At 36.3% G+C, this 27,450-nt stretch overlaps 1 protein-coding gene across 1 annotated transcript; it reads left to right on the top strand.

The window, feature by feature from the left end:
• Nucleotides 1-830: 830 nt before the first annotated feature.
• LOC133517630 (forkhead box protein F2-like) lies at nt 831-26,523 on the top strand. Its single transcript, XM_061850983.1, has 2 exons — nt 831-3,040; nt 24,510-26,523. The coding sequence occupies exons 1-2, from the start codon at nt 2,320-2,322 to the stop codon at nt 24,785-24,787; spliced, it is 999 nt and encodes a 332-aa protein (XP_061706967.1). The 5' UTR covers nt 831-2,319; the 3' UTR covers nt 24,788-26,523.
• The last annotated feature ends 927 nt before the right edge of the window (nt 26,524-27,450 follow it).

The following is a 27,450-nucleotide window of genomic DNA, read 5'->3' as shown; positions in this document are numbered from 1 at the left end:
GAAATGACGGAGTTATGGGGTAACAAACATTAAGAAAAAAACATACAACCGAGTTGATAACCTCCTCCTTTTGAAATCTTGAAGTCGGTTAATTAACAATGTCAAATAAATAAATAATTCAAACATAAAGTACATGGGTTAAGCAAAGAATTGATTCCTTCATATAAAAGAAATGTATAGGTACGTGTAAACGTAATATTGACTGCCTAGTTAAGTACTAAATAAATTGTCTTCTTTATTTTAAGAACAATAACGTGACCCTCGTATTTACAAGTATTTAGTACTGTGACATATAAGTGTTAATATGATAATTTATTGCAGCTTGATTAAAAAAATCTAAAAGAATTGAGTAAAGAGAAAAGGAGAAGGACGGCCAAGCAGTTAGGACCAAATTTTCGATTTTGCCATTAAATACATTAAGCGAAGAAGGGTCGAAGATAGGCGCAGCAGCGCTCTCGGCAGCGGAGATGCGCGCTACGCTATGCTACGCGCCATCTTGTGGGCGGCGCTACGTAGCGCTTCAGCACCTCATCTCTCTCAAACCATCTCATGTGTAACGGGCATGAAAAGGAGAGAATATCGCAGTTTGTTTTTTATCGTACATATAATGAATGCTATGTAAAATCTTTAGTTGCATGCTGTTCATTAATTTCTTTTTGAGCTAGGTGCTACGAAATCGTGACGAACGATAGTGATGTTTAAACTTCTGGCGTTGTATTTTGGAGTATGTTTGGATTATGTATGATATATGTATTATGTACCTTCTTTAATATTTAACACCCTAATTAGGTGGTTTAGTATGATAGTTATAATTGTGATGTAGCCTTAGAAGTATTAACTAGTTTGGTATAGTTTGTGCTCGAAATGTTTATGATAGAAATCAGCAATCCGGCGCGCAAGTGCCTGAGTTTGCGACCGCGTAGCGCGGCGCGTTTGTTGTTCAACACTACCTAGAAGCCGATTCGAACTAAGAAATTGACGTCAATTGTTCTCATTTTGTTATTTGCCTGTGTCATTTTATCAGCATTACATTGGCGTAAGCGGCGACAACTTCTCTCCTCTACTCAAATCTAATTGATTTGCTTTAATTATTTAATAATTATCAATTTAAACAGTCCATACATTTAACACCAACAACCCATTCATCGAATTAATTCCATTGCCAAAAAACTTATATAACACAATGACTTATCCAGCATCAACTTTTTGTATTAGGTAAGTAAAGAAGTATTTACATCATTCAATCATCAATTGCATTAAGTCAAAGTTTTGAGCTTTGTGCTGTGTAAGAGCGTAAGTATACCTATTCGTAATTATATAAAAGTGCAATGAATCAGATTAAGTATGATAATTCTAGGATGTAATAAAGGCTCCTTAAGAGGTCTGATCTAGGGAAGCTGGCAAGTAATCTCTAATAGAAAGCAGGACACAAGTACACAACCAATTGTTGTGGAGGCCCCGGTAGCCTCTCTTGTTCTTTTCAGCTGATACAATGATGGCGAGACGAGGTATTTTTGGTGCTTCCTATTTAATTGCATAACGTAACAATATTTTATGACAGAAAGCCACGATAGTAAACATACAATGTTTAGACGCTTATCGACACTGTACGTAATAATTACACTAAGGCCAAGATCCGATCTTAAAATGCTGTTCTAATGCGCCGTAATATGGACTATAATTTAATGACTAGTTACTGTAAACGAGCTTGAGTAAATAAATCCAACAAGTTTAATGCAAAAGTTTTGGTTTACGCTTTATGGTAAATATTTGGTGTACGTCGTATAGCCGTTTTATAGATCTAGTAAAATGTTTGGTTTAATTGTGCTAGGTCAAGAGCGGGCGTTCGACAGGCGTCCTTGTGACGGGTAAATATTATTGTCTAAGCGGGTTTTCCACTGTTTAGTGTTTGTGGAGTCATGGATGCTGCGAGCTTCGGCGGCTGGCGGACGGGTGCGACGACCGCACCAGCCAGCTCACGGCTATACCACTCCGGCTATGTACATACATATATATCTATATATATGTACATGTACCTTGACAAACGTTATTGACAGGTAAATTATCTTTATACAAACAGCCTATCGTGTAATAATATTACGAATGCAGGAATTTTTAAAATGTCATATAAAAATGATTCATAGGATAATAGATAAGTAACCAAGTTGGCAGGTGTAGTTTAGCAAATAATATAATATGAATAGGCCGTTGTGGGAGTGGTAGTGGTGTGGGGCGCGGCAATAGGCGGCGCGGTGCGCGGGCGCCGCTCGGTGGGCGGGCGCACTGTAGCCCTGCACGCGGCCCGGCGCGCACGCACGCATGAAGACCGAGGAGCAAGCCACAGAGGAGGCGGCCCGCCGCCCGCCGGCCACCCGAAGACAAGAAAAACCACCGTACTCTTACATAGCCCTCATAGTCATGGCGATCAGACACTCTCCGAACAAAAGGCTGACACTTAGCGAAATTTACAGTTATCTTCAACAAACATTTCCATTTTTCCGAAGTTCATATCAGGGTTGGAAGAACTCTGTGCGTCACAATTTAAGCTTAAACGAATGTTTTGTGAAGCTCCCGAAGGGACTCGGGAGGCCGGGGAAGGGGCACTATTGGACTATCGACCCTTCCTCAGAGTTCATGTTCGAAGAGGGTTCGTTCAGGAGGCGACCTCGAGGATTCCGCCGGAAGTGCCAGGCTCTTAAGCCTCAGTTTGGGAGCGGTGGATACCTGTGCGGAGGCGGGGTTACCGCGCTGCCGCCGGCACAGCCCGCCGGCTACGAGCTCGCCGGCAGCAGTGGGGCCGGCACGAGCAACGCGAGTTCCATCGACTACGGAGCCTGTGCCTATTCGCACACCAGTTCGTCGAGCCAGCAGCTGCCCTACGGCAGCGACTACTGCACATACGGCGGCATGGGCGAGCGCGAGTGGCCGATTCCCTACGGGTCGGTGGACACCAGTTATCGGCCGCCGCCGCCTTCCCCGCCGCCGCACCACGACCTTCCAGATCTCATACCCAATTACCAATATGTAACCAATGACCATGGTGAGTTTCATTTGTTTATTTTTATTGTAAAAATTTTAGCCTACTGTTAGAATAATAATTATTCGTACAATCCTAACATGCATTTGAGCACGACAAGAATTTCTATAAAAGACAAAAGCATCCATAATATTGGATGATTCATGAGACGTGAGCAGGACTAAGTCAAAATACCTACTCAGTAAATGTTAATGGATCGTTCACCATTGTATTTAAGTGAAACAATCACACGTTCCTGTTTTTTTTAACTTTTTGGTAAGGAAAAATTTAATCATCTACAATTATGGACAGACACCATACAAAACTTAATTATTAAAGATAAAACTCTTCACCCGTTATGACTGCACAATGATTATGTTATGAAGAAATTAAAATGTTATACGTGACCGAGATACGATTTTTCAAAAGTAACCTGACTACGATGACATTCAATTTGATGTTTCTGTAGTATTTACTTGGGTACTCTTAGGAAAGTTTGATTCCGAGTCATACGTACAATTATATATCTCTAGAATCTAAGCTCTCTTTCTTAGAATAGACGCTTACGGCGGATCTGTGTTGCTGTGTTCTTCGAGGACAAATGAAGCTAAACGGTTAGCAATTTGCTAATTTTAACTAACCGTGGCTCCAGTACTAACCTAGAATTAGAAGACCTATAAATTCCCGGTGTAACAAAACTATACAGACAATATGTTAACCTCCTCCTTTTTTGAGGTCGGTTAAAAATAACAATACTCGACCCGGGCTCAGCACTGCACTCAATAGTACTCTACTTAATATTATAATAATGATAAATAATGTAGTCAAGAATCTTTAAAATTAATATAGTCAAGAAAATCTCACGTAAATATTTCCTACACGAATACGACGGTTTAAGTATCAATAATTGACAACAGTAATTTTCTATCGAAGTAAATAATTTTCATCAAATATTTAGTAGCGTATTTATTAATAAAATTCATCCTTTTATTCAAAGAATTTAGAGAAGTCAGAAATGTAGGTATTAGGTCCATGATCCATTTAAATTAACAATAAACGAATAATTAAAACGAATTATTTTGAGTTCTCTTTTTCATACTCATATCTATTACAGTTCATATTCGATTTTAGTTCTTTTGACGCTTTTTTAAACATACTTCAGCCCCTCGAGAAAACCTCTGCATGGATGCTCATTCCACAGCTGCTCTTCTTAGACTTAAAAAGGTTCAATGTCGCTTGTGAGTTCAGGATCGCCGACAATTCGCACAGCGCGCGTTTGAACTGAGTCGAAGGGCCCAAGCTGATATTCAGGTGCACATACATGAAGGGACAGCAGTCCATATGGGGTCTGATTTACGATTTATGTCTGTGCCCCGGAGTAAAGTGTCGTTTTATTGAGCACACCGAGTTGCTTGGATGCCAGCGCAGCCTTCCCTTTCAGGTGACCACGGAATTGGACGTCGCTGGAGATGTCTACACCGAGGATCCCAACATGGCCAAGGCTGTGCCTTGGAACTGTGGGACGACAGTAAATGGGTTTTTAGCGGTAAACGCGGATACGGTCTTGGTGGGGTTAAATCGGACTAAAATGTTCCAAACCCATACCGAAACTCTGGATAGAGTGTTCTTAAGAGAAGAAGGGAGAGCCGCAGCCATACAAACAAATGTAGTCCCCATTAGCTTCTCTGAAAATTAACAATTTGAAAAATATGTTTACATAATTTTATGTATATTAACCATACCTATGCTCCTACGTATGACTTATTTCAATCTTTTGATTATTGTAAACATTGGGTGCGAAAAACAGATTGTAGAAATAAAAAAATCGAAAAAAAAATCAAACGTAAGGGCATAGCTGTGGTAGTTGTATAACAAACTGTGTCAAAATAATGTTAATATCCAGAGGAAAATGAGGGCTACGTTTGTATGACAAGGCGATTTCTAGCGGGTCCTCCACTTTCATCTTAATGTCCGACACAAGCTTTTCACGGCTCTCCAGCACCGCAGAACGAGGGATGTTGGCACGGTCTGTGAAAGGGTAAAGATAAAGGCATCCCCATTCCCCAGTACTATCGTCTGCATAGCAATGAATGTCGTCGATCTTATTGATGCGCAGCAAAAACAGCGTTGGGGATAACATACTCGTAGAACCTTGCGAAACGCCATCGCTAATGTCCATGCTATCGGAGCAGCTTCCGTTTGCTACGGCTCATACTTGTATGTGTCTGTCGGACAAAAAGCTAGCGATCTATTACCGCTGGGTGGCCCATTCACATACATATATTTTGTTTAAGGTTTTTATTTATATAATAATAAATAAACATTTATTTTAAAACTTATATCATGTTATTATGTTCCTTGTATGTAATCAATTTTGAACAGCCAAAGTATTTAGGGTGGACGTATGGATTACGGTCAGAAAAAATGGAAAAGCAAAAAGCACAATTTAGTTCGAATAAACGTACTTTGCAAATGCTTAAAATTCACGTAAAGTAGGAGTTTTGACCAACTGTATCATGTTGAAAACTCTAGGTCCATGGGGTCCCAGCGCGCACAAGTTTTTTGGAGAAATCGCGAAACGTCTGGTTGACGTAACTGGTGACCGAAGAGCTGGCGGCTTCCTCGCACAACGTATCAGTATTGCGATACAACGAGGAAATGCCGCCAGCATCCTTGGTACAATGCCTCAAGGGCCTATTTTAGATATAAGCTAGTTATAGTAATCATCTGTATATATCCATTATGTATATTGTTATTGTCAATAACTACTAAACTGTATCATTACGAGAGAAGTGTGAAAAGGAGGAAATTCGCACGTGTATCGTACAACGTTTTACAGTGCATATGGCCCGTCAAATTCTCGAAATAGGCATATATATTATGTACTTCTAATAGTTCTAATTACTGCACAATATAAGTTAGCCGCAAAATATTTACGGTATATTCTGGTCCTACTTTCCCGCACTAGTGCGGGAATAAGCACTTTCCGTGCCTATGTCGAAAATTTAAAGGGCCATATGTACTGTAAAACGTCGTACAATACACGCGTGAATAGATCTTTCCTTCTTTCCACACTTGTAATATAAATAACTATTTAAACCTGCTCACAAATCTTTACGAGAGTAGTTCTTTGACTAATATTATGTCTTTAGAATTATGTCGGTCGAAGTCGCGGGAGACAAAAAAATATCTATTTAATGTATAAATAACCGGCCAAGAGCATGTCGGGCCACGCTCAGTGTAGGGTTCCGTAGTTACTCTTCCGTCACAATAAGCTAAACTGGAGCTTAAAGTATAGTAAATTGTTAATCAAGGGATGAAACGGTACCTTTCACCCGAGTTAAACAAATAGGCAAATTTGCATAATCAGTACCTAATTAAAGTAAGTCTTTTTACTATGAAGGGAAAACTTTTTGCGATAACTCAAAAACAGCTAAACTGATCATGTCCGCTATAGTTTTCATTTAATGTCTTTCTTAAGCTCTACTTCCACGATTTTTTTCATATTTTTTGGACCTATGGTTCAAAAGTTAGAGGGGGGGGGGACACATTTTTTTTTCTTCCGGAGCGATTATCTCCGAATATATTCACTTTATCAAAAAATGTTTCTTGAAAACCCCTATTAGTTTTGAAAGACCTTTCGAACGATACCCCACACTCTAGGGTTGAAGCGAAAAAAAAAATTCACCCCCACTTTACGTGTAGGGGAGGTACCCTAAAAAAAATTAAATTTTTAGATTTTATTGTACGACTTTGTCGGCTTTATTGATTTATATATCCATGCCAAATTTCAGCTTTCTAGCACTAACGACCACGGAGCAAAGCCTCGGACAGACAGACAGACAGACAGACAGACAGACAGACAGACAGACAGACAGACAGACAGACGGACATGGCGAAACTATAAGGGTTCCGTTTTATGCCATTTGGCTACGGAACCCTAAAAAACGAAACGTTTTGTCTTATTGATTTTCAACTTAATAATGCACCCTCAGTGCACCCTACAGTCTTTTTTCACATATTGGTCGAGAACTAGCTCATACGTGGACAGAAACGAAATTTTGAGGACGAGAACTAAAAAAAAACAAGCAAAATATATCTTTCATAAAAAACCGTAAATATTATGGTCACATAATATTAACGTTAAGTATTAGACACTATGAGCAACAAAAACAAATACAAAACATTTAAGTACGTAAAGCTAGGTATAAAAAAAAAATTTTCGCATTATATAGGTACAAAGTTGGTAACTCCTGTAATTGGACCAGAACCAGCATAGTGACCCTAATTCATCGTAAATTTGCGAATGGATTTTTCTTTCTGTGTTTTGGAGGTTTTATTCTTTATCCCGATTACTCTCAAATTCCATCAACATAAGGAACCCAAATATCGGTATAAACTTGATTATCATCAACTTTTTTTTTCAAGAGATTACATTAAGAATAAAATATTCTTTTAAAAATTATGTTTTTTTTAAATCTTTGAAATAGGAGTCTTTTAATAATTTGTAATCGAAGAGACTTTAAATTAAATTAAAAAAAAATCAATTTAAATTAATTTAATTTATGTGCGCCTGGTTCAAGAGTTTATTTTCTAAAGTATTTACTTAATCCAAAGTATAGTTTAGAAACTTTAAAGTGAATTTTATTTTATTTTTCACATTTATAACATGCGATCCATACAGATTGCCTCTCATCTTATAAAATATAGGTGACTATATATTTTTTTACTTTAAACTTCTATACCTAAATATTACCGTTTGTGTACCGCTATTAATAGCGGGTAACAAGATACGCTTGAAATTTATTAAAATAAAGCTTACCTACAGTTTCCGGGTAAAATGGCTGTTACATACAAACAAGCGGACATGTCGTAACAATAATGGTTCCGTTTTTGCCATTTTGGTTACGGAACCTTATAAATACAGAAAAACTTTACTCATACTTCGTTGGTTTGTTCAAAATAACATAAATAATGTACCGTTACGTACTACTTGTAAATAAATTATAATAGGTAAACTAGCTAAAAACCTATATGAGATGCATTTACATCCAATATCGTAAATATGAAACAGATACATAAAAGGTGATCGGCAAATCACCAAGGCGCGTACATAGATGGCTAATAAATGCCCCAGGCACTGGCACAGGCAGCGCAGAGCCGGATAATCGCCGGTTTATAGCCGCCCATGTGCGCTTGCGCCCGTTTCTGAGAAGCCCGAGCACTCCCTTACGACCGTCGTAAAAGCTGCGGTAACATGTGCAATGGCAGCGCGCATCGACGATCGAAGGGATTGGCTCTGACGATCTGCGCTGCGTGCTGATCATCAGAAAAGCCACCAAAGAGAACAGTTTTCAGTTCTTTTTCGAACTTTGTTTGAGCTGCTTAGTCAAACACCTATTGTGTAATGAGGAGTTATTTTTGAAGGAAAGGAAAGCGGTCGCCATCAATCAGTCTGGTTACTGCATTAGGTGTAGAAAAATAAATCCAGCATAACAGGTTGAAGTAGGGTTGATTTGATCAATCAATTTAAACAAAAAAAAATACTAGAGCTACAGACCCACCATTCACTCGTAGAAAAAAAATAGAAAACTGAATCAGCAAAAAAAAACTACATTCATATCAAACAAAATTTCACGAGAATCGGTTAAGAAATGCGACCACTGGTGAAGAAGAATGTATATTCATTGATGTCGTCTGTTTTTAAGAAAAATTTTACAATAATTTTACTATTTTTCGAATTGTCCATACTATAGCCCGCAGGCGTAGGATTTGGACACATTGATATCAAAATATGTATGAAGGACTGACTGATACATCAGAAACAACCAACAACAGCAGCAGAATAAAGCTGCAGTGCTCAACGAGGGTGTGGAGTGTTAGGGTCGGGAACGCGCATGTAACTCCTCTGGAGTTGCAGGCGTCCATAGGCTACGGAGACTGCTTAAAACAAGGCCATGCTTGTCTGCCACCGACGTACTATAAAAAAAACATGCCAAATGTTATCAAAATCAGTTCAGTTAGCTATGAAAAAGTGACAAAAACAGTTACTTTCACGTTTTAATATTAGTACAGATGTAAGAATTGTGACTTAGACATAACAGCTGATTATTATTGTCCGGTATTGTTAGTATTTGGCTTGTCACCGACAACAAACATACCAGGTGGTAACGCGAATAGCACAAAAGAGGATTATATTTTATTTTGTCATTTTGAATCCAGTTTTCTTTTTTTTGTATTTTTTTTTCATTTTTCTATTTTCAGTTTTAAGTTATTGTTATGAGCTTTCACACGAGTCCACACGTGATTCATGCATGAATAAATTTTTCACGTCAGCAGCTGGAACAAGGGTAATTTGCTGCTTAAAAACAGTGAGCAAAATCGCATTTTGCTCACTGAGTGAGACAAAATAACATTCAAGTGACCTTCATATTCGAATGTCATTTCAACGTGCGGGGCCTAATACAAGTTCGAAGTATTTGGATTCTATTATCTTTGTCCCTTTCACGTCATTAGCAAAAAGAAAGAGACAAAAAAGTGCATACGTAATCCAACGATATATTAACGGTTTATAATAGACCCCCGAAATAAGTCAGACCGCATCGTTCCAAAATACCCTACGAGTTTTCATTCGTAATAATTAATTAATGAAATAAAAGTTTAAAATTTAATAAAAATACCATATTTTACGTATTTTAATATACAATCAAAACAATATACTTATACAAATTTACGCAATTGTTACGCAGTAAATAATTCTACTTAACGACTTTTAACGATCTCTACTATAGTTGACAAATAGTAGTATCCGCAATTCGGACCGTATCTTACAAAGTTTTTTTTTAACAAAAATAAGTTGACGATTGAACTGTCAATTTATGTTCGTTAATTCATTATTTTCGTATCATTTTATTGAAATTTCTTTCGTTTTGTTTCATTGCGGTAATTAAAGTTAATTGTTAGAATACCTTCAGAAAACATGAGTGAAATAGTGATGAAGACGGATTATATTTTTTCAGGTTGTATTTTTTGATGGCTGACTGACGTGAAAAATTTTGTGTACTACACGAGATCAAAGTTATTTACATCTCGTGCGCTTTTGAGTCCCTTACTACGCTCAAGATTCTAAATTTATAGAATCTTTCGCTTGCACGGGACTCAAAACAAGCACTTGAAGAAATATCAAACTTTGCTCTCTTGTTGTACAAATAACTATTATTCGTAAACTTTCTCTCACTCAACCCTCCGATCAATCAACCTCGCCACCCCTCAACCCTAGATCACTAAACCTCTCGAACCTGCAATCCCAATCCCTCAACCACCAATCTCCGGTCGCTCAATCTCAGACACCTTAGCTCTCAACCCCGACCTCTCAACTCCTATCCCCCAATCCCTCTACTCCCAATCCGCGACCCTGTCAATTCCCAACTTCCGCACCCCTCAGTCCCCACCCATGAACTCACCGTTTCCTCAATCCCCTAGCCCCTCAAACCCTGACCCGTCAAGCTCCAACCACTCAATCCAATACTTCAGACCCCTCAAGCACAACCCTTTCTCTTCACCTCCCACACCTACCCATCACCTCTCAGTCTCGTTAGTCATATTTTAGTCATTTCCACTAATATCTACATCCAAGATCATAATACACCCACTTACCTGTATGTAAAGGAAGTTTCACATATCATTTGTGGTTTTCGTCATTAGGTCATCTTCATCAAAATTGTGGTTTTTAAGAGAAAATGCTTGAGTTGCTTAAGAAACCATCTAAATCCTTTAAAAATTGAGGATTTGCCTCGATTCCTCACGGACACCATAATCGGATAAAACCAAATAAATAAGGGCCACTTTGGATGTAACTGTAAATCCTTTCAAACAAATAAAAAATAATAATTACGTACTCTAATCGGACCACGGACTACGGAGGCCACGGAGCTCAAAATAATCGATGAACCTACATTAAGAAAAAAATAGACACAACAGAATACAGAACTTCCTTCTTTTTGGATTAAAGTCGGTTACTAAAATAGCCCATTTCTTGCAGCGGCAAAGAGTAGGCTAAAGGAATTTTACAATTCCCCAGCATGAACTTCTTTCCTGGTTGATTAAAAAAATTATAAATATTAACATCTCACACAGATCAACCTAGTCTCAAACTAAGCAAAGCTTGTACTATGGGTACTAGGCGATGAAATACATAATACTTATATACATAGAAAACACCCATGACTCAGGAACAAATATCTGTGTTCATCACACAAATAAATACCCTTCCCGAGATCCGAACCCAGGACCATCGGCTTCGTAGGCAGGGTCACTACCCACTAGGCAAGATCGGTCGTCGGTTTATATGATGCGAATAAGAAATTTCATAATTTAAAAGATTCCTTTTTTAGACGAATTTTATTATTTACCAAATGATTTAAAAAATCCAATCGTACATAATACGTACAATCGTACGTACATAATAGCTGTATGGGATTTGGTCTGTATGCCATTTTTCTTTTTTTCTCCAGAGATGGTTTCCTTAAGAATAAAATAGTTTGCTTACTATATTTTTATTTCCACTGTTAAAGCGTTCTATTCTACGTGGCTCAAACCTATGCTGAACGATTAAAAAGTAAATGAGATAAGGCGGAGGTCCGTCCACACATGATATACTGTTCTCATCTATGGGCAGGGGCACCCCACTACCACCTTCTCCTTCTGGATCAAGGATCTGGATATCTCTCTAAGGAGTTATAGGTTTTATGTTTATTGAGTTACAGCTTCTTTTTTTTTTATTCAGTTACTAATTTATAAAAAATAACTAGGTGTAAATGAATTTTACTTTTAAAATATTATTAACGTTTATAATGTATTAGTTCATGTTTAAAAATATATACAATTTGATTAATTTAATAGCAAACCCAACGAAGAGCGACTCGAATTGCCGACTGTCGGCGGAATTCCGATCGGCTTGATTCCTTGGCGCTGCGTAGAGATGTGGCATCGCTCTGAATTTTCTATTGCATTTATAACAAGGAGGGCTTCAAGGAATTATTCGAATTAACCCTTGCCTCTTCTTTCCGCCATCGCCCTACGCGACAAAATTTCCATCTTCACCACTTAGATCGTTGGCAGTCCTCAACTGTGCGTTTCTCCAGGAACTTTCTGCCTCGCACAGCTAAACTGTGGAATGAACTGTCGACTGCGGTATTTCCGGATCGATTAGACCTTCAAACCTTCAAGAAAAGAGCGTACTCCCATCTTAGTAGTTAGGTGTGCATGGAGGCCGGTAATCGCTTACCATCAGGCGATCTGTCTGCTCGTTTGCCTCCTATAAAAAAATAGATACACGCAGGAAGAGCTTTCATACGTATCCCGTTTATTTAATATCCATTAGGTGACTTGGGCATTTATGTTAATTAGTGCATTAGAAAATTATCCAGATACCTACAGACAAAAACCAGTATTTGGGTCGCTTTTTTAGTCTATACATCATGGTTAATTTTATGACGCCGACTAATGAAACTTTAGTCATAATATTTTTTTAGAGTAAAACGATGCGATGTATTTGAGTTGACTATACGTGGTGCTGCGTACGTCGCGTCGCGCCGCGCAGGCCGGCGAGCGTAGTGGGTATGATCTGTTTACATGAACGCCCGTTTGTTCAAAGCGTTTGATCTTTATAAATGCAATAGGTATTTCGAGAATAACGTCGACGGCGAGTTACTGTAACGCACGTTCGCTTTAATAAAAAAAATCAAGAATGATTTTAAGAAAGACAACCTTGATGTTTTGTTTATTCGTTCATAGGTGCTCCGTTTATGAGCATTTTTGATTAGACATCTGACGTCTGTTTAAAAAAACTAATTTGGTGATCCACCACTGCTCTAGAAGTGCGATAGGAATGAACATACATATTACATGTACCTACCTTACGTGGCCAGTGTCGCTCGTGTGTGCTTACGTGATCACTCTATGTTTTTAGTAAGATAGTAACTCATATTTTTCTTAGCCATAAGACACTTGCAGAAGCATATGAAAAATACTTTTATTTATAAATTACTTCGCTCATTGTCAATTACCTAAATATTTTACGGTAATTACAATAATTATAAAAACAAACATATAATAAGAAACAGTTACAAATACTCAGTACTTTTGTCAACTAAAAATATTTTCATAAGTAAAGTTAAATTACAAGATTTTATTTGTTATGTCATCAGCGTGAAGGGATATCGATATGGACTTGTTGGTATTCCCATAATCAACATACGCTAAGCTAACGAATCTAACAATCAATGCACAATAGTATATTATGATACAAGTGTGCTAAGTTGGTCATTACACACGCGTTTCATACGACGTTTTTCAACACACTTGCGAGGAAAAAACAAAACTAATAAATCAGATTTTTTTGTCAAAATAGCAAAGGTACCTACAATTTTCAAAATGGTGGCTTACAGTTTTCGGTAATGACATGTTCGTCAATATATAAACTAAAATCATGCAAAACTATTCAAATTTTACGACAAATACGGAAAATGACTGGCGCGTTATTTTTTTTACGCACGATTACAATGCGCGTGCAAGGCAAAGGCGCGCACGAATTCGACAAACAGCCAATTAAAAAAATGTAAAAAAGCTAATATTTTCGTATTTCATTTCGGCGGATGGAGATCAAATCGATAAATTGTTATGTTTGTTCATTAATGTAATTTACGAGATAATTTAATCTATAAATTATGTTTGGTGTGATAAAACCTCTTTGAACTAACATTTGAGACCTAATAGTTGGTTAGAAAAAAAATGTTTTTACTGGACCAAATTAAGAAGGCTCCGTTTCCATGCATATTATTTGCAATCAGTTACCTTCTTAACTCAGTCGGATAATATAATGAAAAAGCCCAAGTTTTATAATATACTGAAACGCTTATAAAATTCGTAACAGTGAAAATTGCGTCTAAAAATGCGCAATGTTATTTATTTTTGTCGGAAATCAGCGATTACACTTATCTTTTTTAAAGCCTACAACAAATTAAAATTGAATAACATGATATCCGCAGTCCCGAGCACGCACAGTGAGTCTTCTTCTTCTCGTGGCGGCGCGGTAGCGGCATTTATCGCTCTATCCGTCGCATCACGGAGGTCCTGCTCAGAGCAGCACGCTGGGCAGGACAGGGAGTCATCCCACATGGGCATTGGGTGTCTGAGCCGCCTAGTGCGCCCCACTTCAGCATGTTCTCCTTGCTGCGGCCGACATGGGAACGCAATCTGTTTAAGGCTTTTCAGATCGGCCTCGGCTGCTTATGCCCAGCCGGAAGCGATTCAGCGGGGTGGACCTAGACGACGGAATCTGGATAGCTGCAGTAGACAGCATAAAGCTCCTACGGCTCTTTAGACGAGATGGTGGTAGCTTGTGATGGTGGTAGACAGTGAGAGTAAGAGAGGAACACAAACCTACGGAGCCTTAATGTATAAAATGGTACGGAACCTTCCATTATGTATGGCCCGACACACACTTGATCGGTTTTTATAATACTAAACATTTTACATTTCTATACTCATTTTCGACGAAGTAAGTTGCGGATGATGCCTTGTGTTTTAAATTTACGTTTTGGTTTAATATTTAAAAGCCACTAAAAATTTTAAAAAAGTACCTAAACAGTATAAAATAAAAACTTTGGTTAAATAAAAACAAAATTAAATTTTTTGATAAAACCCACGACGGTTAAAACGTAGTTGAAAAAGGATGCCCAAATAAATGTTTACTGCAGGGCCCTCTGGTGAGTTGTCACCGTAAAACCTATCTAAAAACATGCACCAATCAAACCCGAACCCATCACTGAAAACCGCATCAAAATCGGACTAGTCGTTTTTAAGAAAAATGGCAACATCATCCGTTCCGTCGTAAGTTAAAAATGTTTATAATTATTTTTGGTCTACTTTGGACTTTTATACTACATTTTCCCTATGGTTTGGCTTATAAAAAAAAATGTTAAAAAAGAGGATGGCTCTGCCAAATTAAAATTTACTCTGTTTATGAATAATAGGAAGTAAACAAAGAAAAAAATGATATGTTTTCGGAGGTTTACTACCTATAAGGAAACTAGAATCGACAATAAGTTCCCTTTTCATAGAAAGGTTTACATTAGAATTCCATTTATTTGAATTTCGTGTGAGGAGAAAGTCGTGAAAATGATATTTCAATGTTTAATTTTCACTTAATATAGCTATAATAAAAAGGAATTAACAAAATATACCTTAGCCAAATCCAGCTTTCTAGTACAAAGAGTTGATACCTATTATATCACTTTAACTTATTAAAATGAACTATGTTGTCTTCAAAGCCACACGGGCTAGGTACATTTTCTGTTTCTCTCAATATATTTTTTTATGAAAGTATTTATGATTATTTTTGTCTCAACTGCACTTGGTGTAAACAAAAAGGTTAATTCTGTCTCATTCTACCTCTTTTTAATGTCAGTTTAAATATGGAACTGGTTAAAATTAACTCCGTAATTGACACTGAGATCGATCCATTTGCCGCAATGTGTGCGGTCTGGGTGAAGGCAGTCGGTCCGCTACAGGCGTTGGATCCCCAGGTTAAACTGGGCTAATAAAAACATTAAAAAACCTAATGCGTGAAAACGGTATAGGCACATCGCTGCAAAAAATGTTCACCCTTTTACAACCCTGATCCCTTGTTTACACAACCAGTTTTTATGAAACAGATTTGCGTATGACGCTATGCTGTAAAACTATGCTATGCTTGGTTTTGAACATTTTTTGCCGCAGTTAAGGTTTTTGATCTGTACATTACAATGATTGCTTAAAGATTAAACCCGAGCCTGTGTACGCAGAAATAATGACAAAATCACTAATGGAGATCATCTCATTTGCTAGGCGATTTGTCCCACCATGAAATCGAACGTATACCGGGTGGGCCCTGTAATAGGAGCTCACAACTAAACTGTAAGTAAGCTGAACTCCTTAAAATGACTTGCGTTTTGATTTTTAGTACACTTCATAACTTTATTTTGTAATATTTGGAGCATTTGTTATATTTATAGAGATACATATTTAGCTACTTAAATATTTTTTCAGCCTTATCTTATGATAGGTTCGCACAAGCGTCAATGTTGAGATTTTAAATTACAAAAACTTATCTTTTGCCGACTACAACTCATAAACACAGTTTAGAAACGATATCGATCTTATCCCACCACCATTCCAACTTCTACAAGTCTCCTTTTGTTGAAAAAGTATTTAATTATAGAAGGACTTTATATCTAATTGATACCGTATACCAGAGTGTTATCGATGTAATAATCGCAAAGTCTATGACTTATTAGTTACTCCCTATAATGTACACATTTTCAATAATAACCTTTGTATTTTGTTTTACGGTGGTTTCAATGCCACACTACTCATCTCCACAAAAAATATTTCTGCATAATAAAATCCATCTTCTAGGCTTTGTTGGTCAAAGTTTTAATCGCGTCAAAAATGTTTTAAACCTTGTTCGACACCATGTTTCAATAAAAATCTTAATTAATCGCGAGCGAGATCAAAACGTTTCACTTTGTATTTACAATTCCCGTTTATTTATCAAATTATAATTTGTCTATAGATATTGCGTAATAACATGTGGATTTATTTTACAAAATAGTATGAAATTTATACGCGCTCAGTTCTAACTGGGCCTTAAATCAATGTTTTCCTTTGGAAACCCAAAAAATCTAATAATGAAAAAAATACATTGAAATAAGCTCGGTTCTAATAATTTATCATGTTTAAAAAAGTACTAATAGGTAATAAGACGTCAACATAATAATTATACAGTATATGTATTAAATAAAACCATCTACTCAAACCTGTTAATATTTAGATCATACCGAATACCGAGCCAGTGTTATTATGGGGCCAACCCCGAAATCACGAAAAATGATTTAACTCTCCCATAGAATATTTCAAATTTTTGCTGCTCTGGTGTTGAAATTTTCTATGGGAGAGCCCATAGAAAATTTCAACACCAGAGCAGCAAAAATTTACGAAATAGCCAAATTTTATTTCGTGATTTCGGTGTTGATCCCAATGTTTATTGGCAACCATGAAGATTTGCTCGCTCCTAGTGAAGACGCAGCCCTATGGGCCAAGACATTGGATATAGTTCTTTAACTCTTTATTAAAGTTTCTAATACCTTAGGCAACTCGAATCTTGCCATACGATTAAATAAAATCCCAAAGTGAAAGTTACTCAGTATGACCTAATCATCTACGGGTTTGAGTAAATGGTTTCAATTAATAAACATAATGTATACCTGGCTGCTGGCTGGGCTTAGCATGCGCTAAAGCACATCCTGCCTGCAAGCCTTATACATATGCATGTATAAGGGGGGGGGGGGGGGGCAATAGTATCGTCTTTAAAATAATCGCTTCAAGAGCTATAAAATGTGCTTCCTGCCACTAACTTTTGAACCGTATCAAAAATACGGAACCCTAAAAACGTAAAAGTAAAGCTGAATACAGACTTTCAATTACAACTTTAGGGAACTTGTTAAGCCATTTTTGGGAACCCTACACTGAGCATGGCCCGATATGCCCCTGGCCGGTTTTTTAACCGCACAACTGTGACGTATAGTTAAATAAATACAACAGATAAATTACAAATATAAAGATTATAACAGTCGTAAGAAAACCAGGCTGCATTATAAAAACGTACCTGGGGTCTTAGCAAAGATGGCAGTCGTTTACAGAAAACAAAACTAAACGCTAAGATAACTATGAATTATGTATACAAACTAGGGATTGCAAACCGGATTGGTTTTCAATCCGGCCGGATCCGGCCGGACCGGATCCGGTTTGGTATAGGGATATAAAAGATAATTAAATGACATATTTTTCTAGTTTTTTGCGTAATACGTATTCCTAAATCTATGATTTGAAGTTAATAAATAACTTCTTAACCATAAAATAGAACTTGGTAGTAAAAAGTGTCAAAATGTCAATATCTCTTTAAAAACAAAAATTTTAAATTGGTAATTTATTATATTTAACTATTCAAAAGTGCTGAAATTTTCGCTTACAATTATAAATTTGCTTAGTTTCCAAAGCCTGATGATGGGATGTGGGGTGGGAATGGGAGCTCCTTGAAAGGACAAGTTTTCGTAACTGTTCTTTGATTGAATTCTTTGTAGAGTCTGTTCGGAAAGAGAAGAGTCGTGGTATGTATTGGGCCCCATACATTCCACGACTCTTTTCTTCCTCACAAACTCTAACATTGACATCCATTCTAGCATAGAGAAATAAGTACATAGATTGCTCACTCCATACATCAGTTTTGGTACCAAAACGCTTATTATTTTCGTAGTCGACATCTAGCATCGAGTAGCGGAACTCTCAGTACTGCTACTCGACAATAGATATCGCGGCAAACAAAAAGTCTAATGCTCAACGATTTTCCGCTAATATTATAACCAGAGTAACCGGAACTCTATTTTCAACTCCTACGCTTACTATTATTTATTATTTTTAACGAAGATATTTTACTTAAACCAATTATGATATTAAATGCGCTCTAGTATTATCTTGCTCTAATTTATTTGTCCGAAAAAGTAGTTGACTGTATGACTTAAAAAAAATTGTACTTTTTTAATTTATGGAAAAGTATATTGGTCAAATTATAAGGAACAACACACGATACGACGATCTCATGCGAAAAATAATAGAATGTAGGATTGAAAACCATCGCGGAAAGGGAAAGTTACATAGATCAAATAAAGAATTGGCTAGACGTAGAGTAGCATGTACCAGGAGATGAAGGAAATTGCATAAGATTGGATGAAATTGTGTAACAAAAGATTCTCTGTTAAATTTGAATAGAAAAGAATCTATATTTTATCATATATATATACATATATCGGAGAAAACTAAAGATTATCAATATTATCATATATTCTTCATTCACACATATTGATGAGACCAACTGTAGTCGGTTAATCTCCTATCACAACATTATGACACGACAATTCAATTCAATTCAATTCAAATATACTTTATTCATGTAGGCCTAGCAACAAGCACTTATGAATAGTAAGATAGTATTACATATAATTATCTTAAGCTAATTATCAGAGCAATTTATTGATGTTGTAAATATTATTACATATATAATACTAATGAATATAATTCATAGATCAAACATGAAACTTCTCTTTAGCATAAATTACAAATGCCTTCCATGGCATCTCCATCCTTTCATTTTTCCTTCTATTACAGTATTTATGTAATCGTCATATCGTGCCACCAACATGAAAGAAGAAAAAATCCTCTTCTGTTCCCAGTCATCGTCATAATAAATATATTTTTATCTTACTAAATTTAAACTTTTTCATTCGTTTTTTCTTCTGTTCAACTTCATACCTCGTATCCGTTGCCTTTTATTCATCTGAAACGCACAGCGCGTGCTGTATTTAGGCGTTTTTTTATTATACCGGATCCGGTCCGGATCCGGTAGCTCCTGAAAAGTGCCGGATCCGGCCGGATTACCGGATCCGCCGGACCGGATTGCAATCCCTAATACAAACGATAACGTTTCGTTTTGTTGTCTGCAAACCATTTATTTTTTAACGCGGTTGTTGTCTGAGCCCACATTGAAAATCATAAAACTTAATTTTGAACGATTAAATGAATTGAAATATAAAATGAAAATAGGAATAACGCCCGGCATACAATTTTTATAGTTATTTGTACAACAAGAGAGCAAAGTTTGATATTTCTTCGAGTGCTTGTTTTGAGTCCCGTGCAAGCGAAAGACTCTATAATCTAATTTAGAATCTTGAGCGTAGTAAGGGACTCAAAAGCGCACGAGATGTAAATAACTTTGTTCTCGTGTAGTACACAAATTTTTTCACGTCAGTCAGCCATTAAAAAAGACAACCTGAAAAAATGTAACCCAGACGGACGAATCACTATTTAACTCATGTTTTCTGAAGGTATTCTAACAATTAACTTTAGTTACCGCAATAAAACAAAACAAAAGATATTTCAATAAAATAATACGAAAATAATGAATTAACGAACATCAATTGACAATTCAATCGACAACATTTTTTTTGTAAAAAAAAAACTTTGTAAGATACGGTCCGTATTGCGGATACTACTATTTGTCAACTATAGTAGAGATCGTTAAAAGTAATTAAGTAGAATTATTTACTGCGTAACAATTGCGTAAATTTGTATAAGTTCATTGTTTTGATTGTATAATAAAATACGTAAATATGGTGTTTTTATTAAATTTTAAACTTTTATTTCATTAATTAATTATTACGCATGAAGATTCGTAGGGTGTTTTGGAACGATGCGGTCTGACTTATTTCGGGGGTCTATTATAAACCGTCAATATACCGTTGAATTCCGTATGCACTTTTTTTGTCTCTTTCTTTTTGCTAATGACGTGAAAGGGACTAAGACGATAGAACCCAAATATTTCGAACTTGTATTAGGCCCGCACGTTGAAATGACATTGGAATCTAAAGGTCATTTGAATGTTATTTTGTCTCACTCAATGAGCAAAATGCGATTTTTCTCACTGTTTTTAAGCAGCAAATTACCCTTGTTCGAGCTGCTGACGTGAAATAGTACATTTCGATGCTAGTGCGGAAAGTATTGTCATTACTTCACGAGCACCGAAATATGAGAGACACACGAGACACGAGCCGTAGGCGAGTGGCAAGACTCTGGACGAGTGTAAAATGACATTTTCGCACGTGTATCGAACGACGTTTTTTAATATAGTTGCGAAAAAATAAGAAAAACAACAAGTACTTTTTTATGCATGTTCTATAAGACAGAAATAATTGTAAATATATAAATATTATACTATTATTACCTAAGTATCGTTATTTACGATTATTTGTGTATCGTATATTTAAATTGTATGAAAACAATATCGAATGTTGTCGTGTGTGGAATGTTGTTTTGGAAACTTAAAACATTCTTGCAGTAAGAAAAAAACGCCTCTGATTTGACAGGCGTTTCGGCAGCTATTCCGTTCCATTCAGACAACTTATTAAGAACGGTTTTTCAATATTCAATATTGAAAAATAAACGTGTTATAATGATGAAGAGGTAAAAAAAAAATATGAAATATGCTTATATTTATTATTTTTACATTAACAGTAGGTTTTTATGTTGAATACTACTTTTAAAGGGAACTAATATTAACACTCATCAATAAGTAGTCATGAATTGGAACAAGTGGAAAAGTAAAAAGCACTAGTTCGCGAAATCCAACATTCCGCACTCTAAACAGCTACGTAAAGTAGCACTTTTTGAGCAACTGTATTAAAAAATATATTTCTTGTTATATGATTTCTAAGTGGCCTTTTCTAAGAACTTTCAGTATTCCCCATGTATATTAAATTAACAATTAATATAAAATAATAGGTATTAAAAAATAACAAGCAGAAATCGTGGATTTTGCATAGTTTTCGTTGAAATATGTGACGTCCGACGGGTAAAGGTATGTACCTTATGGCGGTTGGCGCTTACGACGCGTAGCAGCGTACCTATTCGTAAAGGAGCGACGTGAATAACAGCGTAAGTGCCAGCCGCCATAAGGTACCTTTTTCCGTGGAACGTCACATATAGTCGAGTATATATGTAATTGGTCTAGATTACTCTAGACACGTAGGTAATAATAATGTTTATTAGTTGTTAATATGAAAATTTATTGAACTTTTCCATTTCAATATGCAATGAATCTGATACAAAATTTACGATTATCATATTATGTGTATACTTTAATACAATAGAAAATAAATAAACATTTATTAACGATTGTCACATAACTATTTTCCTTGATTTAGGATGGATCGGAGGCGCAATACCAGATTATCAACGAATGGGCACTTGGTGTGTAACCTGATAATGTAGATGACGTAAATGATCTACAATGATTACTTTGTATCAGGTACAGAGAAATACACATACCTACATAGTATTACGACGTTTAAGGCGAATTAATGTTTTGAAATGTGTTTCTCAAATTTACGTTTGAAATTTATTTCAATACTTAGTTAAGGGTGCAATCATAACCTGAATATATATTTTTTTATTTAAGATAATTCAAATTACTCATCACACGCATGTATGCATATTATGTTTGTTTCATATTCTGGAATATTGCGTCCCCGTGAATCCTTAATGCGAATTCTGACGTCAACCGATTTTCGGTGAACCTGCCAACTCAGAATCCGTTTTAACATTTAATGATCGATCATTGAGCACAAGCGAGAAAATTATATGTATATCATTAACGCCTGTAATTTCTTGTACCTATTTAAAAAGTTTGTTGGCAGATTTCCGGCATTCAGGATTCACAGTCTTTTATTGCTGGCGAAATTATTTATGCCATAATCATAATAATAATAATAAATTACGTGTAACAAGGTGCTGCGCTAGGGTGACCAGATGTCCAGTATTTTACGGGTTGTCCCGTGTTTCAGGCACGAATTTTTCTTTTTCCCGTAATTTGGCGATACCAATACGGGACAATACATTGTCCCGTAATTTTATGACTCAATTGCATTTATTGATAAAAATACCTATTCGAACAATATTTGTTTTCTCGCACGCAGCGGTGAACACTTGCGTGTATTAATATTTATTATTATTTTATGGGTATTTCATTGGGATATGATATTTATTTGATGAATTGACATTCTCTTATCCAAATATGTAATTAGAAATTGTCGATTTATGGTTGTTTTAAGGATAATTCATAAAGAAAATTTTGTATAGGTAAATAGAATACTCTTTATTGGCACACCTCAGTAAAATATACAGCTTAAACAAAAACTATTTGCTACAAAACAATTACCAACAATGATTGTATTATAGTTATGGTTATAGTATTGGTTATTTCACATTTTCCTTTCCATATAATATAAAAAATGTTGTTTTTAAATATTTAACATTGTTTTCTAAAGTCTTTCATTAAGAAATTTAGCAACTGTATAGGTTGATTGATTATGCCAAATTTTAGCAATAAAAAAAAATGTTGATTTTGAATAAAAAACGGCCAGTCCCGTATTTTAACCTCGAACCCCGTATTTGTAATGCAGTTTTCCCGTAAAACCGGAAAGAGAACAGATCTGGTCACCCTATGCTGCGCAGTCTACTCTCCGGAGTAAATTAATTGGGAGGGTATAATTTTTATTAAAATTGACACAGCCTGCAACCGTTTTTACTGCTCTCGACTCGACTATACTTTGTTCCGCGTATCAACATGTATCAGCATTAGTCATCTTTATTGTAAAGGTTACTTCCCACAGCTCAACGCGAGTATGCCTTTTAAAACCCTATAAATCTTTAGTTGAGCGGTTAAAGTACGTAGCGTTATTTGGAAAAGTTGTGTGCGCCGGCGCGTGTCTCTCGTCGCTTGCCCACTCGAGAACATTTACCAGCGAGCCGTGATCTACGAGCGCACCGCGCGATGACAACCACCCGCGTCGGCCGCTGCAGCGGGGACGTCGTTACCCAACTACTTGAGCTCGAACAGAAGTCTACTCACTTCCTGTTTTTCTGATGTAACATTTTTTTGTTCAGTACTTAAGTTATAGAACAACAGCTTATTAGAATTCGACTTATCTTAGAACAGCAGCTGAGTGTCTATTTCTACCTAGATAGCTGTCGGGTATATCTGTCCGCAAAATTTTCAGTTACCGGTAGCTACTTATAAGAAAAATAAAACGTATAGCTTATTTTCCAGTACCAATTACGAAAATTGTCTAAATTAAAACCAGTATACTTAAAACAATACAAAGAGATACTTACGTACAATTCAAAAAACTTTTGTAGCTGAATACGTGCAGTAACACGTGTCTTTAAATTCGAAGAAAATAGATTCAGCCAGTTCGGTTTTACACGTAAAACCGTCCAATCGGGAGCATTGCTGGGTTTGTTTAAATTACGACGATTACCAGAGGCGTGCACGTGGTGCCGACAACAGACGCGGCGCAGGCGCCCCCGCGATCGATGGGAACGCGCCCGGCTCCGCAATTATACTTTACACGCGTAAATTTAATCGGATGCATGTTTCACAAATCACTTGTCTTGTCCATGTATCAACGCTAACGCTATCCTGCAATGGCGCCTTATGTTTAGAAGAAAGCTTGCTGATAGAACGCCCCTTTTCACTGAATAATGATAATGATGACTGATAATGATGAAATGTAACGTTTCTTAATTCATTAGTAAACGTAGTCTTGGTTTTATTTTTCTGATTAAATTCGCGTGTCTATCGCTCATTCGAGGTTCGTAGCTATTCGTTTCATAGGTACTACTGAAAATGGAATATTTCAATGATATGATTAATTGATTACCTACTTGTTAATATTATTTACTTGCTGCGGAAGCGAATGTCTTAAAGTACCTGAAATGCTATTACGTAATAAATATGTTTTAATGTTACACTAAAATAACATAGAAAATATTTCTTCCTAAGGTACATCGGCGATGTTCGCAGGAATGCGCGGAGTGCACGGGCAAATGCTCGGGGGCGGGTCGCTGGGGCTGGGCGGCTTCGGACTGGGCTCGCCGCTGCCGGCGCTACCGGAGCGCAAGGCGTATGCGTCGCCGCCGCCGACGCCGCTGCCCGCGCTGCCGCCGCTGCCTGCGCTGCCCGCGCCCTCCGCCCCACCGGCGTCCGGCCAGCCACCTGTAGTCAGCTCCGCGTCGGTTCATGCCTACTACGATCACATGAAATACTCCTTACACCAGTGAGCTCCTGAATACTGACGCAGCGTAAAAATTTAGGCAGGTTAGCATCGGCGCAGGCAGCTAGGACTAGTGAGCAAGGACTCTCCCCATAATGTGATCTAGACTGTCAGATAGATATGATTCAGAGAAATATGTAATGAATTACAGAATAGGTAATTGATTTTATTTATGATTATACCCTTTCTGCAATTGGTATTTGATACAGCTTGGTATTTACTACAATCCCGCAATGTAGAATAATTTTAATCGATGACAACTATTTTATATTTTGTATGACCTGATCGTAAATACAAAATTAGTTTAAATTCTTAACATCCGAATGGATCATAACATTCATAACTAAATTACGCACAGCCCGAAGACAATCTATTCTACATTTAAAAACATTGCATAAATATTGCATAGTTCCCTGTACGTGGTGTGGTATTTATCCGAAAGAATCTAAATAAGTACTGTATTGTACATGTGCCTACTTTGTCTCAAAAACATTAACCCTGAAAACACACTCCTTTTTTGGGCAGTCGAATAAAAATGAACGACAAGGTTGAGTTTCCCGGTTTCATAAAAAGGGGAAGTGAAATTGAATTCGAGTCTATTTTTATTGCAAGATGAAAGTAAGAAATTACAACTAAATTACTGATTGACCCTAATTATTTTCGAAAAGTGCGAAAATACGGTGAAATAAAAGTAAGTTTGTTTATTTACACTTTAAACCTTTCTATTTCTCCAGTGTCTGGATTTCAGACCGTAAGTAGTATTGAGAGACCTACGAAGAAATCTGTTATTTTTGCTTAATTTTCGCATTCCATTCATCTTTCTCATACTTGTTGTTAAACATTAAGCTTGTCTCTTTCGGTGTGATTTGTGTGTGGTGAGCACATGCACATTTCTCGCTTGCCTAGATAGGCGCTACTAAAGGCAACTTGTAAGTACAATTTGTACAAGATAGGTAAGTGTTTCTATTTTGGAACGCCTATAACCAATCTTTAGTTATAATACCATTGCTATACAGTATAGCATAGCCTATGCTATCGATTATTTTTACATGAAAACACGTACTTATATACGGGACGTACTTATACTATAGGTATTAATCGTTGATCTCTATCTGTTAACACTGTTGGTGGGGACATACATACTTAGAACTCTCTTATAATGGTCGGAGTGGTACAATTACTTTATAAGAGGGCCCTAACGTAAAATTAGTTTATATATATATATATTTTTTGCATTCATACACTTACACTATATACACTGCATACTCTGCATAGCCGAGGGATTTGACTATTTTCATCAGTGTAATGGAGATAATAGATAAAAATCCCGCGCGGTGGACAAATCTTCCATCGCAAGTTTTGCGCGGCGCATTATATAATTATGATTTCCCGGTTTTACGCCCAGCCTCTTAATGTCCAGTCTTAGTGTCAGAAAATATTCATGTTTGGTACCTATATCGACTTAGGGTAAGAATAGTCATTATATCATACTTGAATGAATGTAATATTTACATTTATATTGTTTACATACACCTAGTGAATTCATCTACGTATATTATTAGTATTAAGTACTCACTGAAGGTTTTAGACTTAAGTATCTGAGCGGGTTTGTTCTACAGCGAAGAATAACGCGCTCCCTGGCGCGAGAGCGGTGTGTTGTCACTGATAGCTTAAGTTATTACATATTTAGCGACCATAATTATTTTTAAGGAATTATCGTTTTGAATAAATTATCTTTAATAATTGTTATTTTTGTCCAGTTCAGTTTTATCCCTGATTTAAAACAATTAAGTCAAATTTACGAAGGACAGTTCACGTGGGATTTGTGTAGCATCAAAATTAGTAAGAGTTTAATTCATTAATTCGTGTCATCCACGATTTGTCAAATCTAACCTTTAATAATATGATAATAAGAGTCAAGGTACGCATCGTCGTGAACGCCACAATTTATAAAAATAATGGTAATTCATTATTTAAACAATTGAGATTCATTTATAACTTACCCCTGTCAATTAAACAATTTAAACATATATTGAACTTCATATAAAAGCTAAATTTACTTACTAATTTTAATTTAAGCTAATTTAATCTACCTATTAACCCACTTGGCATTGGTAATGAACAAGTTTTTATTTTCTTATTTTACTTTGAGCATGACGTCTATGATGCCATCTAATCATAGACAAAGTGCGACATGAAAGAATATAATGAAATGTAACTAAACAATTTCAATCCCATTTTTTCTACCCATTTGTGTTTTGTTATAAATAAATGAATATACAAAATTGTTGCCATATTTAATTAAGCATTATGCGTCAAAATTATGACAGTTACGAATAAAGTAGCGTGCACATTTATTTTCTACTACGAGTATTTTATGTCGCACTGTAACGGTGAACTAGGAAATTAAGTATTACTACCTATTATTTTCACCGGTTATAATATTTTAAATGAACCAATAATAGATAAATTAGGCGAGATGGTAGGTATAGTCATGAACTTTGATCGTTAAGCCATTTAACTATGGCCCGGTTTTCTTTAAATTTGATAATTAACTGATAAGTATTTATTGGACAACCATATTACGTAGATGAAACCCTAAATGTTCCAAAATAGTGCAAGCATTAAGTTCCTCTAGTACACCACCCCCCTAATAATAGTCCCAAACAC

The sequence above is a fragment of the Cydia pomonella genome, chromosome 1 (genome assembly GCF_033807575.1).
Source record: "Cydia pomonella isolate Wapato2018A chromosome 1, ilCydPomo1, whole genome shotgun sequence".
In the NCBI taxonomy this organism is placed as follows: Eukaryota; Metazoa; Arthropoda; class Insecta; order Lepidoptera; family Tortricidae; genus Cydia; species Cydia pomonella.
This window is presented reverse-complemented; position numbering and strand designations above follow the sequence as displayed.